The sequence below is a fragment of the Mobula hypostoma genome, chromosome 11 (assembly GCF_963921235.1).
Source record: "Mobula hypostoma chromosome 11, sMobHyp1.1, whole genome shotgun sequence".
In the NCBI taxonomy this organism is placed as follows: Eukaryota; Metazoa; Chordata; class Chondrichthyes; order Myliobatiformes; family Myliobatidae; genus Mobula; species Mobula hypostoma.
In genome coordinates this window covers 2,199,867-2,216,060 of record NC_086107.1, presented here as the reverse complement: position 1 = coordinate 2,216,060, position 16,194 = coordinate 2,199,867, and the positions used below count along the sequence as shown (strand labels likewise).

Genomic DNA, 16,194 nt, shown 5'->3' with positions numbered 1-16,194 from the left:
AGGGGATCAGCTATAGTGGATTGAGTGTTATGTAATGAACCGGGGGAATTAGGGAGCTTAAGGTAAAGGAACCCTTAGGAGACCGTGATCACATTATGATTGAGTTCAACTTGTAATTTGATAGGGAGAAAGTATAGTCTGATGCAGGAGTATTTCAGTGGAGTAAAGGAAGTGACAGTGCTATGAGAGAGGAGTTGGCCAAATTAAATTGGAAGGAGATGCTGGCAGCAATGAGTTTCTGGGAAAAAATGAGAAAGCTGTAGGATAGATGTATTCCAAAAATGAAGAAATACTCAAATGGCAAATTAGTACAACCGTGGCTGACAAGGGAAGTCAACGCTAATGTAAAAACAAATGAGAGGGCATACAACAAAGCAAAGATTAGCAGGAAGATAAAGGATTGGGAAGCTTTTAAAAGCTTTCAGAATGCAACCAAAAGAATCATTAGCAGGGAAAAGGTGAAATATGAAAGAAAGCTAGCAAACAAATCAAGGTGGATAGAAAAAACCTTTTCAAGTATATAAAAATAGAAGAAAGATGAGAGTGGATATAGGACTGCTAGAAAATGACACCGGAGAAATAATAATGGGGGACAAGGAGATGGCAGATGAACTCAATTAGTATTTTGCATCAGTCTTCACTGTGGAAGACACTAGCAGTGTGCCAGATGTTGAAGGCTGTGACAGAAGAGAAGTGAGTGCAGTTACTATTACAAGGGAGAAGCTGCTCAAAAAGCTGAAAGACCTAAAGATACATAAATCACCCAGACTAAATAAATTGTACCCTAGGGCTCTGAAAGAAGTAGCGATAGAGATTGTAGAGGCATTAGTAATGATCTTTCAGGAATAATTGGATCTGGCATGGTTCTGGAGGATTGGAAAATTGCAAATGTCACTCCACTCTTTAAGAAAGGAGGAAGGCAGCAGAAAGGAAATTATAGACCTGTTAGCCTGACCTCAGTGGTAGAGAAGATGTTTGAGTAAATTGTTAAGGATGAGGTTATGGAGTACTTGGTGACACAGGGCAAGACAGGACAAAGTCAACATGGTTTCTTTCAGGGAAAATCTTGCCTGATGAACATGTTGGAATTCTTTGAAGAGATTACAAGTAGGATAGATAAAGGGGATGCAGTGGATGTTGTGCATTTGGTACATTGGCCTTTATTAATCAAAGTATTGAGTATAAGAGCTGGAATGTTATGATGAGGTTGTATAAGGCATTGGTGAGGTCGAATCTGCAGTATTGTGTTCAGTTTTGGTCACCAAATTACAGGAAGGATATAAGTAAGGTTGAAAGAGTGCAGAGAAGGTTTACAAGGATGTTGCCGGGACTTAAGAAACTCAGTTACAGAGGAAGGTTGAATAGGTTAGGACTTTATTCCCTGGAGCGTAGAAGAATGAGGGGAGATTTGATAGAGGTATATAAAATTATGATGGGTATAGATAGAGTGAATGCAAGCAGGCTTTTTCCACTGAGGCAAGGGGAGAAAAAAACCAGAGGACATGGGTTAAGGGTGAGGGGGGGGGGAAGTTTAAAGGGAACATTGGGGGGGGGGCTTCTTCACACAGAGAGTGGTGGGAGTATGGAATGAGCTGCCAGACGAGGTGGTAAATGCGGGTTCTTTTTTAACATTTAAGAATAAATTGGATAGATACATGGATGGGAGGTGTATGGAGGGATATGGTCCGTGTGCAGGTCAGTGGGACTAGGCAGAAAATGGTTCGGCACAGCCAAGAAGGGCCAAAAGGCCTGTTTCTGTGCTGTAGTTTTTCCATGGTTTCTATGGATTTCGAGAAGGCCTTTGACAAGGTGCCACACGTGAAGCTGCTTATCAAGTTAAGAGCCCACGGTATTACAGGAAAGTTACTGGCATGCTTTGAGCATTTGAGGTGGCAGTGGGTGGGAATAAAAGGATCCTTTTCTGGTTGGCTGCCAGTGACCAGTGGTGTTCTGCAGGGTTTGTTGGGACTGCTTTTTTTAATGCTGTATATAAATGATTTGGATGATGGAACATATGGTTTTGTTGCCACGTTTGCAGATGATACGAAGATTGGTGGAGGTGCAGGTAGTGTTGAGGAAACAGGTAGGATGCAGAAGGACTTAGACGGATTAGGAGAATGGACTAAAAAAAGTGGGAAATGAAATACAATGTTGGAAAATGCTTGGTCGTGCACTTTGGTAGTAGAAATAAATGTGCAGACTATTTTCTAAATGGAGAGAAAATCCAACAATCTGAGATGTAAAGAACTTGGGAGTTCTTGTGCAGAACACCCTAAAGATTAACTTGCAGTTAAGAGTCCATGGTGAGGAAGGCAAATGCGATGTGAGCATTCATTTCAAGAGGTCTAGAATATAAGAGCAGGTATGTGATGCTGAGGCTTTATAGGGCACTGGTGAGACCTCATCTTAAGTATTGTGAACAGTTTTTGGCTCCTTATCGAAGAAAATATGCACTGGCATTGGAAGGGGTTCAGGGTTATGTTCACAGCAGGAATATAGGAATGAAAGGGTTATCATATGAGGAATGTTTGATGACTCTGGGCTTGTACTTGCTGGGATTCAGAAGGATGAGGGGGCTGTCATTGAAATTTTTCAAATGTTGTAAGGTCTAGACAGAGTAGATGTGGAAAGGGTGTTTCCCATAATGGGGGAGTCTAGGACAAGAGGCCACAGCCTCAGGATTGAGGGGTGTCCATTTAAAACAGATGTGGAGAAATTTCTTTAGCCATTGGGTGGTGAATTTGTGGAATTTTATTACCACAGGTAGCTGTGGAGGCCAAGTTGTTGGCGGAGATTGCTAGGTTCTTAATTGGCCATAGCATGAAAGGTTACAGGGGAAGGCTGGGGAGTGGGGCTGAGGAGGGGAAAAGGGATCAACCATGATTGACAGAGCAGAATTGATGGGCCAAATGGCCTAATTTTACTCCTATGTCTTATGGTAATATCTATGGTCGACCCTGACCAACAGAGGGGCCTCCAAATCATTGTTCCCTTTGTAAAATTTGGGAGATTTTGAAATTTATTGCACTACTCATGAAATGAAAAATAAAGTTATTCCCTCTACAAGTCATTTTATAAGTGACTTGGATGAGGAAGTGGTGGGTTAGTAAGTTTGCATATGACAAAGTTTGGTGGTTTTGTGGAGTGTAGAAAGCTGTCATAGGTTACAATGGACAGAGGTGGGCTGAGAAGTGGCAGATGGAGTTCAACCCACCTTGGAAGGTAAAATTTGAAGGTAGAGTACAAGGTTAGTGGCAGCATTCTTAGCAGTGTGGAGGGACAGAGGAATCTTGGGGTCCATATCCATTGATCCCTCAAAAGTTGCTGCTCAAGTTGATAGGGTGGTTAAGAAGGCGTATGGTCTGTTGGCATTCATTAGTCAGAGTTCAAGAGTCGCGAGGTAATGTTGCAGCTTTATAAAACCCTGGTTTGACCACATGGAATATTGTGTTCGGTTCTGGTCGCCTCACGTTGGGAAAGATGTGAAAGCTTCCGAGAGGGCGCAGAGGAGATTTATCAGGATGCTGCCTGGATCTGAGAGCATGAAGTCATATTTTTCTCATGTTGGCATAGGGTAGACATGATTTTACACTATGGGGGTGCTGGAAAGTATATTGTGCCTGAAGGGGGCGTTGGCAAGAATGAGGGTGTTTTAGGGGGGGCATTGGGCTAAAACAGGTTGGGAAACACTGTTCTATATCCTTCTTATACTGAAGTGACCAGAACCAAACACAATATTCCAAATGTGGTCTAACCAGTGTTTTAAAGAGCTTTGTATAAGACATTTCATAACAAAATCCGATATGAAGTAGTAGATAGGGCACAGTCCACCAGGAGTAAAGCCCTCTCCAGAGCAGTGTCACAGGAAAGCAGCATCCATCAGTGACCCCCCCCGCCCCCCCCCCCCCATCCAGGCCATGCTCTCTTCCCACTGCAGCCATCAGGAAGAAGGTACAGGAGCTTCATGACTCATATCACCAGGTTCAGGAACAGTTATTACCCCTCAACCATCAGAGTCTTGATCCAGGGCAGATAACTTCACTCACCACAACACTAAACCGTTCCCACAACTTATGGGCTCATTTTCAAGCTCTCTTCTTCTCATGTTCTTGATAACTGATTTATTATTGTTTTTTGTTTCTTTGTACTTACTGTGAATGCCTGCAAGAAAGTGAATGTCAGGGTTGGATGTGGTGACATTTATTTATGTAGTGTGATAACTTTACTTTGAATTGTGAACGTTTTTCATGTTGGGAACAGGTTGGCTGTGTTTACACAGTTCAGTATGAATCATTCCACACATACACGCACTGACTTCTACTTCTGAATACAAAACAACCCAACTCATTCCACAGACGCTTTTCTTTTTAGATGAAACATTTATTAAACAAACAGTGTAAGTTTCTCTTCGTTTACAAGAATTTTCCAAAAAAAATCATAGGTCACATTTTTGCATCTCTATAGTTCCCATCTCTAAAATATTTGCTCTTTATTTCACAAACTAGCTGGTAGCAGCTGATTCTCCGAGCATTTTATGACAGTGACAGCAGGCAACTGCTATTAAGCCCTGTGTTATCTTAAATACGAAACACAGCAACGAACAGCTTGCTGAGTTTACAGCACAGTCCTCGCTCAAGGTCAAGAAAGGCAGGCTTCACAGCTTTTTATAAAGTAAACCATTTCTTTTCTAAGCTTCAACATTCATCCAGAAGAAACTGAGTCCACATTTCAGAATGAGCCTGACTCAGTCACTGTCATCGTCTGATTGTGACGGTGACACGGACGTATGGCGACCATCTCCCTGATTGGATTCCTGGTCTGATTCAGCAGGCAACCCCTGGACTGACCCTTCCTCGTAAGAATCCTGCCGGCCGGAGTCGTTGGAGGCTCGTGAGGTGGGGCGAGACTCGCCATGATCTTCCTCTCCCGAGCTACCCGAATGGTCGGATGCTGCCTGCCCACTTGCCGATGGTTCGCTGTCAGAGCCGGCAGCTGACCGCCCGCTCCTCGAGCCTGGGCTGCTGCCCCCCTCGTTCCCTGACCTCTCCTGGTTTCGCCCATCCTCCGACTCGCTGTCAGACACCAGCCGCTTCCTGCGGGTGTCAGTTGCCTGGTCCTCGTCTGAGCCGCTGTCCCGAGCGTTCCTGGAAGAGTGAATCGGGTGGGTTACGCTGCAGCTCTGATCTCTGCTCACGCACACAATGCACAGGGGACTCCTGCGCTGAAATGCTCACTCACCTGTTCACATACTGCACCTCCTCTCCCACTGACTCCAGGCTCAGGCCTGTATTGATGCTGAAGTCAGTTCATATTTGCCCATTTACACTTTCCCCCAAGACTCCCTTCTCATTGCTACAAGGAGGTGGTACAGGAGCCTGAAGACACACACTCAACATTTCAGGAACAGCTCTTCCCCTCAACCATCAGATTTCTGAATGGACAATGAACCCATTGACACTACCTCAGTCTTTTTCCCTTTTTTTCTTGCACCACTTATTTAATTCTTTTTATATACATATATATACACACTTATTGTAATGAATAGTTTTTATTACTATGTATTTCATTTGTTCTGCAACTGCAAAACAACAAATTTCACAACGTATGCCAGTAAAATTAAACATGATTCTGATTAGGGCTCTCCTTAACCCAGGTAATCAAAACCCGGTATCAGAAATAATGAAATCCTTCTCATATGAAGCCTACAGCTGTTGCTCCCACACCCCTGCTCTCCCTGAATACAATTTATTAAAACTACAAATACTGATGCATGTAGACCCAAGCTATAAACTGAAAGGTAGGCATTACTGAGTTACAGGGTATGTGGGGTGTCCAGTGTGAGGTAGCACTTATGGTGAAGGGGCTTGCCGTGTCCATTTGGGGCTTCTCACTCACCTTTAGATCCCACCGAACACTCCGCTCTCACTGAGGCTTCAAGCAGCTGTATGCATATGACATCAGCCACACCCCAGCACACTGCTTCAATAGGCGGGCTAAATCAAATGAGGATAGCAAGCGGCTCCTACCCTGGTGAGATAGGAACATCCCTGTCCTAGCATTTGAAGTCAGCTCCAGCATGAGATTTAGTGAGATCCATCGGCCAGGAAAGTGGTTCTGCAACATTCAATGGAAAGTGAAAGGCACGACGAGGTGTAGAAGTACTCATGGTCATCCCCAGCTAGTGATGACTACTCATACCAATGGATCTGGGCTTCTGAGGTCAAGAGAGTGGCACTGTCCCAGTGTAACGGCTTTCCCACTTAATAAATTCTCCAGCATAGGTTTCCTGTCATAGTTGGATACAACAGACAACTAACACTGAGTTAGAGATGTGGCTTACCCTTCTGCTATCTTCAGTGTCCCCTCATCAGAAGAGTCGTCACTGGATGAAATGATGGCCTTCGACTTGATTTTACCTTTCATGGAAGGCGGGAGTCGTTCAGGTTTGAGCTACAGGGAAAAAAAAACCTCACATAATCCATCACACAATACCTCAGTTAAATAAACCACGTAGAATTCGCAACAGAAGTCAGCCATCTGGCTTGTTGAACCTACTCCACCATTCAATAAGAACGTGGCAGGTCTGGCTGTGGACTCAGCTACAGCTACCTGCCTTTCCCCACAACCCTTTCATTCCCCTGTGATAAATCTATCTGTGCCTTCAATTCTATATTTAATAATAGTAATAACTTATCTATAGAGCACTCTTCACACAAATGATGTAATTCAAAGTGGGCTAAGTGGGACAATGGGATGTTAGTTAAAAGCACGGTTAAATAAATCAGTTTTGAGCTGGTGTTTAAAAGTGTCTCATCGTTAAAGAGCGTAGTTCAAAAAAGCTGACCTGACAATTATCTTTTGAGGGTGGTTGTTTAAATTTAAGAAATCAGCAGAAGACCCAAGAGCTTTGAAGTATTTAATGAGGTGGCCTCTACTGCTTCCTTGGGCAGAGAATTCCACAGATTCACTCCTCTTTGGGAAAAACAGGTTCTCCTCACCTCCATCCTAAATCTATTCCCCTGAATCTTAAGGCTCTGTCCCTTAGTTCTGGTTTCACCAACCAGTAGTAACAATGTTCCCATCTTGATCTTATCTATCACCCTGTCATAATATTAAAAATAAAACCAATCTCCTACAGGACTTGGATATTTTTTATCCTGCTGATATCAGACTCTTGAACAAACCTTTCATATGCTAAAAAATAAACTCTTGTTTTTCCCACCCAGCTTGCACATTTATTTGTCTACGTACACTGCACTCTCCAACAGTAACACTATTTTCTACACTCTGTTTTCCTTGTTATTGCCTTAATAGGAGTGCTTGATGGCTCTGGACCTGTATGCTGGAGATTAGAAGAATAAGAGAGGGATTTCATTGAAAGCTATCAAATATTGAAAGGCTGAGATAGAGTGGATGTGGAGAGGATGTTTCCCATAGTGGGGGAGTCTAGGACCAGAGAGTACAGCCTCAGAATAGGGAGACGTCCATTTAGAACAGAGATGGAGGAATTTCTTCAGCCAGAGGCTGGTGAATCTGTGGAATTCATTGCCTCAGACAGCTGTGGAGGCCAAGCCATTAGATATATTTAAAGCAGAGTTTGATAGGTTCTTGATTAGTCAGGGTGTCAAAAGTTACAGGGAGAAGGCAGGAGAATGGGTTTGAGAGGGTTAATAAATCAGCCATGGTGGAATGGTGGAGAAGACACGATGGGCCAAATAGTCTACTTCTGCTCCTACATCTTATGGTCTTGATGGCGTGTAAACAAAAGGTTTTCACTGAATCTAAGTGAAAAGGAAGAAAAAAAGTTCAGTTTAACAGAATGGACCATGGGTCAGCAATCACACATCCATGCAACAGAAACAAACCTTCTCTTTCTTTTTGCGTTCGACTGTTTTTGGCCGGCGTGGTTTCTTCGGTCGGGAGGCTGGTTCCTCATCATCACTGCCATCTTCAGCAGGTTTCTGGGGTCTGCAGATGGAGGGTGAGGAGGGAAGGAGAGAGTGGTTGGTCAGGGTGAAGTAAAACAGTATTACGTTACCACCTTGCTGAAATGCAATAACTATAGTGTATAACTCTTTACAGTACAGATGACCCAGGTTCAATTCCTGCCACTGTCTGAATGGAGTTTGTACATTCTCCCTGCGACCGTGTGGGTTTCCTCCGGGTGCTCCAGTTCCCTCCCACAGGACAGACGTACCGACTGGTAGGTTAACTGGTCACTGTAAAATGTCCTGTGATTGCTCAGCAGCGTGGCTCAAAGGGTCAGTTCTGCACTGTATCTCAATAAACAAATAAAATAAATACGCAAAGCCTCCAGATAAACTCGTCACCCCAACCAGGCTGCTCCACATTTTCCCTTACTCAGCTTTCAATTTTAGTATTCTTGTGGAACAGACAGCATTGTAGCACAGTACAGGCCCTTTGGCCCACAATGTTGTGCTGATCCCTTAACCTACCCTAAGATCATTCTAACACTTCCCTAGATAGCCCTCCATTTTTCTATTGTCCATGTGCCCACCTAATATACCCCGAATGTAGCAGTTAATGCACCGGCTGTAAGATCAGGGTTCAATTGTCACCACTGTCTGGGTTTTCTCCAGGTGTTCTGGTTCCCTTCCACAGTCCAAAGACATAGAGCTTAGAGTTAGCAAGTTGTGGGCATGCTATGTTGGTGCCAGAAACAGAATGACACTTAGAGGCTGCCCACCAAAATACTCCCTGATTAGATTTGACATAAATGGTGCATTTCACTGTATGTTTTGATGTACATGTGACAAAGAAAGCTCATCTTTGTACTATTCTAAGGTATAAGTCAATCATATTGAATGTGCTATCCTCATTTATTTTCTTCAATATTGGACACAAGATCTCTCAGTAAATATACTGTATGCTGGCTACTTTGTAATGTGCACAAACCCTCAGGTTTGTGCTGCTACATACCGCCTCCTTTTCTTCTTTTTTTGCTTGCGATCACCGTCCTCGTCCCTACCCTCAGGTTCACTACCACTTGCTCTCTGCTTCCTCTTCTTCTTGGGCAGAGGCAAATCTTCATCAGAATCATCATTCACAAATTCATCAAACTCTCCTTTCTTCGCACGCTGTTTATCAAAGAAAAAACATTTATTCAGACCAGAGAACAAAAATGCACCAGGATCGTAAAATAATAAAAACATTAAAATGGATATGAGAAACATCTTAATGAAAATATGTACAACTGCAGAGATGCACTCAACTTTGACAAACCTCTATAGATGTGTGGTGGAGCATACACTGACTGGCTGCATCACAGCCTAGTATGGAAACACCAATGCCCTTGAATGGAAAATCCTACAAAAAGTGGATACAGCCAGTTCATCACAGGTAAAGCCCTCCCAAGCACTGAGCGCATCTGCATGGTACACTGTCGCAGGAAAGCAGCATCCATCATCAGGGATCCCACCATCCAGATCATGCACTCTTCTCACTGCTGCCATCAGAAACGTGGCACAGGAGCCCCAGGACCCAACCACCAGGTTCAGGAACAGTTATTACCCCTCAACCAGAGGGGATAACTTCCTTCAACTTAACTCGCCACATCACTGGAACGTTCCCACATCCTATGGATTCATTTTCAAGGTATCTTCAACTCATGTACTTGATATTTTTTGCTTGCATGCTTGCTTATTTATCTATTTATTTATTTATTGTATTTGCAGTTTATTATTGTTGTATGTGATCTTTCATTGATGTTTCTTTGTACTTACTGTAAATACCCGCAACATTACCTCCTTGACTTAGCTAGCCACGATCCTACTCTAGTCTAGTAGTATACCGATGGAACATCACCTTCACGGCCAGGTTAGACCTCGAATCTCCGCTGTGCTTCGCTGATGTTCAGCCAGTGTCACTCCTACAAAAATCCTACCTTGGTGCCTCACCGTGGCGTAGGGGTGACACTGGCCGAACGCCAGTGAAGTACGGTGGAGATTCGTTCTCTGGCAGGTCTAACCTGGCCGTGAAGGTGATGTTCCATCTGTATACTACTAGACTAGGTCTAGTAGTAGGATCGTGGCTAGCTAAGTCAAGGAGGTAAGCATGCCTTTGTTACTTTGTAGGTTATGTCTCTTCAGGCAAAGGCTGCACCCAATGAAGACGCTGGCAGCAGGGCATCTGATGGTGTCTGTGGCAGATGAATCCAAAGGGGTCAATGGTACAGCCACCTTGGTGGCATGCGGAGGAACCAGAGTGCTGGGTAACGGGTGGCGTCACTTGACTAGTTAGTTGTCACTGCAGGGCAGCTTCCTTATCCGCTCAGTCTGTTACACTCCTGTGTACCACTTAGCATCAGATTTGGAAGCCCAGAGAGACTGTATGGTGGGGCATGACACCGTCTGTCTTATTACTGTGCAAGGTGTGTTGGAGTAGAGTTTCTGGATGGTGTGGAAAGCCCTGTGGCGATGGAGGTCATGTGACAGCGGCAGGCTTGAGAAGCTGGAAGCTGCTAGCATGAACTCTGCACAAAGTCAGCTCACATACGATGGTTGCTACCTTGTTGAGTTTTCTGAGCAACAACAGGGTTGAGGCAGCTATGAGAGTGGCTGGGCAGCCCTCTTGAGGGATAGCACTGCCCGCCCTGGAAGGGGAAGCCCCTAGAAAAGGTGGGGTAAAGAAAGCTTGCTCAGATTTCACCTGGCTGGCTCACCGCGGCCAGCGGGTCTTCACCACTGCAGTAAGAAGTTTAAGAAGATGAAACTGATTGTTGCCACATGGAATGTGCGAACAATGCTGGATAACGACTCAAGACCAGAAGGGAGAACTGTTTTGACAGCTAAGGAATTGGCAAGATACAACATTGATATTGCTGCGCTCCAAGAGACAAGGATTGAAGGACAAGGCCAAATCCAAGAAAATACTCATACTTTCTTTTGGATTGGGAAAACCAACGAAAAGGGAAATGCAGGTGTGGCCTTTGCTATTTCCAACAAGATTGCTAGCAAATTGCCAACACTTCCGATAGAGATATCTGAAAGGATCATGCGACTACGTGTTCCCATCGGAAAGGATCGTTTCCTGAGTTTGATCAATGTGGCTGCACCAACCATGGCACATTCTGATGAAGACAAGGAGTCCTTCCATCAGGAACTGGCTGAAGTAACTGATAATGTCCCTAGGGCAGACAAGTTGCTCATCTTGGGAGATTTCAATGCCAGAGTAGGCAAGGATCACAGTACCTAGGAAGGTGTCACTGGCAAATTTGGTAAAGGCAAAAAGAACACCAATGGTGACCTTATGCTAAACTTTTGCACTCAGAGGGAATTGTGTGTTACCAACACTTTCTTTTGTCAACCCGAAAAGAACTACTTCACCTGGATGCACCCAAGGTCAAAGCATCTCCATTTGTTTGACTACGTTGTGACTCACAGAGCAGATGTGCCGGAGGTTCTATTGACAAAAACAATGCGCGGAGCAGAGTACTCATCTGATCATTACATGGTATGATCACAACTTAGACTTAAAACTGCTGCTGCCAAGGCGAAAAACACCCAGTGAAGCACCCAAGAAATTGGATGTCAATAGGTTGGCCAGTGAGGAACATCAGAGGAGAATTGTCACAGCATTGACATTATCTCTCCAAGAAGACACAGACCCTCTCAATGACCCAACCAATATTGAAGAATGCTGGAAGCAGCTCAAGAAAACCATCAATTCAACTGCAAGTGCGGTGCTTGGTTACCCTAAGACAAACTCCTGACTAATTTCAAGAACAAAATGATTCAATTCAAGAACTGCTGGAGATGAAACAAAGGCTTTATATGTGTCACTTGAAAGAGAACTCTGAAAGAAGCAAAGCAGCATTTAAGGCCATGAAAGCCAAAGTTCAAAGGGAGATCAGGGCTATGAAGAACAACTGGTGGAATAAGAAAGCAGAAGAACTGCAAGCAATGTCAGACAGGAATGATTACCATGGGCTCTTCTCAGGACTGAAAGCTATCTATGGTCCAAGAAGCAATACAGTGGCCCCAGTAAAAACTGCAGATGGGAGCAAGCTATGCAATGACAGGAAAGACATCATTGAGCGATGGAGGGAACACTTTTGTAACCTTCTAAACCAACAAGGTGCGGCTGACCACAATGCATGTGAAAGGCTCACAACTAAACTGCTAAGAGAAGACAACATACATCAAAGTTGCTGGTGAACGCAGCAGGCCAAGCAGCATCTATAGGAAGAGGCGCAGTCGACGTTTCAGGCCGAGACCCTTCGTCAGGACTAACTGAAGGAAGAGTGAGTAAGGGATTTGAAAGCTGGAGGGGGAGGGGGAGATGCAAAATGATAGGAGAAGACAGGAGGGGGAGGGATAGAGCCGAGAGCTGGACAGGTGATAGGCAAAAGGGGATACGAGAGGATCATGGGACAGGGGACCTAGGGAGAAAGACGGGGGGGGGGGACCCAGAGGATGGGCAAGAGGTATATTCAGAGGGACAGAAGGAGAAAAAGGAGAGTGAGAGAAAGAATGTGTGCATAAAAAGGAGGAACAGCTGGGGTACGAGGGGGAGGTGGGGCCTAGCGGAAGTTAGAGAAGTCAATGTTCATGCCATCAGGTTGGAGGCTACCCAGACGGAATATAAGGTGTTGTTCCTCCAACCTGAGTGTGGCTTCATCTTTACAGTAGAGGAGGCCGTGGATAGGACATGTCAGAATGGGAATGGGATGTGGAATTAAAATGTGTGGCCACTGGGAGATCCTGCTTTCTCTGGCGGACAGAGCGTAGATGTTCAGCAAAGCGGTCTCCCAGTCTGCGTCGGGTCTCACCAATATATAAAAGGCCACATCGGGAGCACCGGACGCAGTATATCACCCCAGTCGACTCACAGGTGAAGTGATGCCTCACCTGGAAGGACTGTTTGGGGCCCTGAATGGTGGTAAGGGAGGAAGTGTAAGGGCATGTGTAGCACTTGTTCCGCTTACACGGATAAGTGCCAGGAGGGAGATCAGTGGGGAGGGATGGGGGGGACGAATGGACAAGGGAGTTGTGTAGGGAGCGATCCCTGCGGAATGCAGAGAGAGGGGGGGAGGGAAAGATGTGCTTAGTGGTGGGATCCCGTTGGATTCTTTCTCTCATTCACACATTCTTTCTCTCACTCTCCTTTTTCTCCCTCTGTCCCTCTGAATATACCTCTTGCCCATCCTCTGGGTCACCCCCCCCCGTCTTTCTCCCTAGGCCTCCTGTCCCATGATCCTCTTGTATCCCCTTTTGCCTATCACCTGTCCAGCTCTCGGCTCTATCCCTCCCCCTCCTGTCTTCTCCTATCATTTTGCATCTCCCCCCTCCCTCCAGCTTTCAAATCCCTTACTCACTCTTCCTTCAGTTAGTCCTGACGAAGGGTCTCGGCCTGAAACGTCGACTGCGCCTCTTCCTATAGATGCTGCTTGGCCTGCTGCGTTCACCAGCAACTTTGATGTATGTTGCTTGAATTTCCAGCATCTGCAGAATTCCTGTTGTTTATGCTAAGAGAAGAGCTATGCGGACTCATCACTATGACAGAACTTAATAAGGCTTTAAAAGATACCAGAAATGGAAAACCTGGGCAAGACTGTATTCCATCAGATGTACTGAAGCAAGGTGGTCCTGCTCTGAAGACTGAACAGTTGAACTTATATAATGCTTGTTGGCACAGTCATTGTCTCCCTCAGGACTTCAAAGATGCGCTGATAGTCACCATCTACAAGAAGAAAGGCAACCGTAGTGTTTGTGGAAACAACCGAGGAATCTCCCTCCTGTCCATAGCTGGCAAGATTATGGTGAAGATACTGCTCAACTGGCTCAAGATCATCTCAGAAGATGTGCTTCCTGAACGCCAACGTGGCTTTAGGGCTGGAAGAGCAACCACTGACATGATTTTTACTTTGAGGCAACTCCAGGAGAAGGTGGGAGAACAGCAGCAACCACTGTACATTGCCTTTGTTGATTTCTCACAAGCATTTGATACAGTAGACAGAGAAACACTCTGGGAAGTGCTCAAAACTTATGGCTGTCCAGATAGGCTGGTTATGATGATCAAGTTGTTTCATAAGAACATATCTGACAAAGTATCTATCGGAGGAGATGTCAGCGAAGCCTTCACCATCAACCACGGGGTAAAACAGGGATTTGTTCTTGCTCCAACTTTGTTCACACTATATCTTGCTGCAGTTTTGGAAATAATGGACCATAATTTGGACAAAGGTGTGTACATTAGGACTCGCTCAGATGGAAAATTGTTCAACCTGTCAAGACTCAAAGCCCCAACCAAATCAAGAGAGATATGTGTCAGAGAGCTTCTGTATGCAGACAACTCAGCCGTGGTTGCTACTGATGTTAATGTGACTCAAGAAATTGTAGACCGCTTCTCGTTTGCTGTCATTCTTTTTGCCCTAAGAATCAATGTCTCCAAAACTGAACTTCTGTACCAGGCTCCCCCTCTCTGTAGTCCCAGTGAGACCCAACCACCAGTCATGGGGTAGCACTGAAATGTTCTGACTCTTTCACATACATCAGAAGCGCTGTGACCAACACTAACTCATCAGATCTGGAAGTTGAGAGGAGAATTCAATTAGCTACAAAAGTCTTTGGTGCTTTGCAGAAGCGACTTTGGTCTCGCCACGACATTAAAATGGCAACCAAGGTCAAAGTGTATAACACAGCTGTTTTACCATCTCTGCTTTATTCAACTGAAACGATGACATTGTGTCGGAAGCACATCAAGAAATTGACCAAGACACAGCACAGGCATTTACGCCAAATATTACACATCAAGTGGCAAGAGAGGGTAGCAGATGTGGAGGTGCCCAAACATGCTGGGACAGTCAGCGTAGAATCGCTTATCACAGCTTCTCAGCTGCATTGGACTGGTCATGTCACAAGAATGAGCGATGATCGTTTACCCAAAGCTGTTTTCTGTGGCGAGCTACATGAAGGAACGAGGAAGCAAGGTGGTCTGAAGCTGCCCTACAAAGACGTGCTCAGGCGCCATATGAAGAACACCGACATGAATGTCAACACCTGGGAGAAAGGTGCTTTGGACAGAAGTTGTTGGCACTGCACTGTCAAGAAGTCAATCCCAGCTATCGAGGAGAAAAGGCAGAAGAAATATGAAGCAGGTCATGAACGCAGACATTCGGTGCTAGACCAGTCAAATCACAAATGCAACCGATGTGGGAGACAGTGCCGATCCAGTGCTGGTCTTGTGGCCCATAAACGTGCCTGCGGAGACTAAACTCTCAGCACAGTCAACATCGAAATCGATGGACAGCCGAAGAAGAAACACCCGCAAGAAAATGAATCTCAGGGTAGTATATATACTTTAATAATAAATTTACTTTGAACTTTGAAGAGAAATATGGTTATGTCTGCGTTCATGACCTGCTTCATATTTCTTCTGCTTTTTCTCCTCGATAGCTGGGATTGACTTCTTGACAATGCAGTGCCAGCTTCTTCTGGCCGAAGCATCTTTCTCCCAGGTGTTGACGTTCATGTCAGTGTTCTTCATATGGTGCTTGAGCACATCTTTGTAGAGCAGCTTCCAACCACCACGCTTCCTCTTTCCATTCATAAAACACAGGAGGGATATGATGGAAGAAAATGTCAGGCAGCATCTGTGACGGGAAAGGAATTGTCAAAACATTAAAATAAGATCTTGATGCAGGGCTTTGACCCCACTGAAGTTGATTTCTTTCACCCCATAGATGCTGCTTGACCCAAGAGGCTGGCAGTCTCTTGTCAGTGGCATTGATGGGTGATGAAGGATAGCTGTCGATGGTGGGCTGTCCCAGGTCAGTAGGCCCCGGAGTCGGATGTCTGCATGAATAGCGGGTACGATGGCTGGTCATAAGGCATGCCTGGATTTCAGGGTCCCATCATCAGCTAGTTCGGGGGATGATAACAAAGATCGAAGCCCAATGGCCGAAGCCAGGAGACTGAAGGTCTGTCCTGGAGTTAGAGGACTCTCCGTGTGTGTGGGTGGGTGGGAGGGAGGAAAGGGGCTTTGTTTGCTGTTGTTGCTTGTGTTGTTCTGGCAAGAATTGTGGGCATGCTATAATAGCATCGGAATGTGTGGCGACACTCGCAGACTGCCCCTAGCACACCATTAGGTCGTGTTGGTTGCTAATGCAAACACAGCATTTCACCTGATGTTTTAATGTACATGTGATAAATAAATCTGAATCTGAATTCACAG

General features: G+C 45.1%; 1 protein-coding gene across 1 annotated transcript in view; it reads right to left on the bottom strand.

Annotated features, from left to right (window-relative positions):
- Positions 1-4,378: 4,378 nt before the first annotated feature.
- The window catches only part of ctr9 (CTR9 homolog, Paf1/RNA polymerase II complex component), a 105,678-nt gene continuing 93,862 nt past the window's right edge, over positions 4,379-16,194 (bottom strand). Inside the window, exons 22-25 of the mRNA XM_063061570.1 lie at positions 8,941-9,098; positions 7,866-7,968; positions 6,341-6,450; positions 4,379-5,144 (exon numbers count right to left, since the gene is read on the bottom strand). Of these exons, the coding sequence (XP_062917640.1) occupies positions 4,745-5,144; positions 6,341-6,450; positions 7,866-7,968; positions 8,941-9,098 (771 nt within the window). The 3' untranslated portion in view covers positions 4,379-4,744. The remainder of the gene's footprint in view (positions 5,145-6,340; positions 6,451-7,865; positions 7,969-8,940; positions 9,099-16,194) is intronic.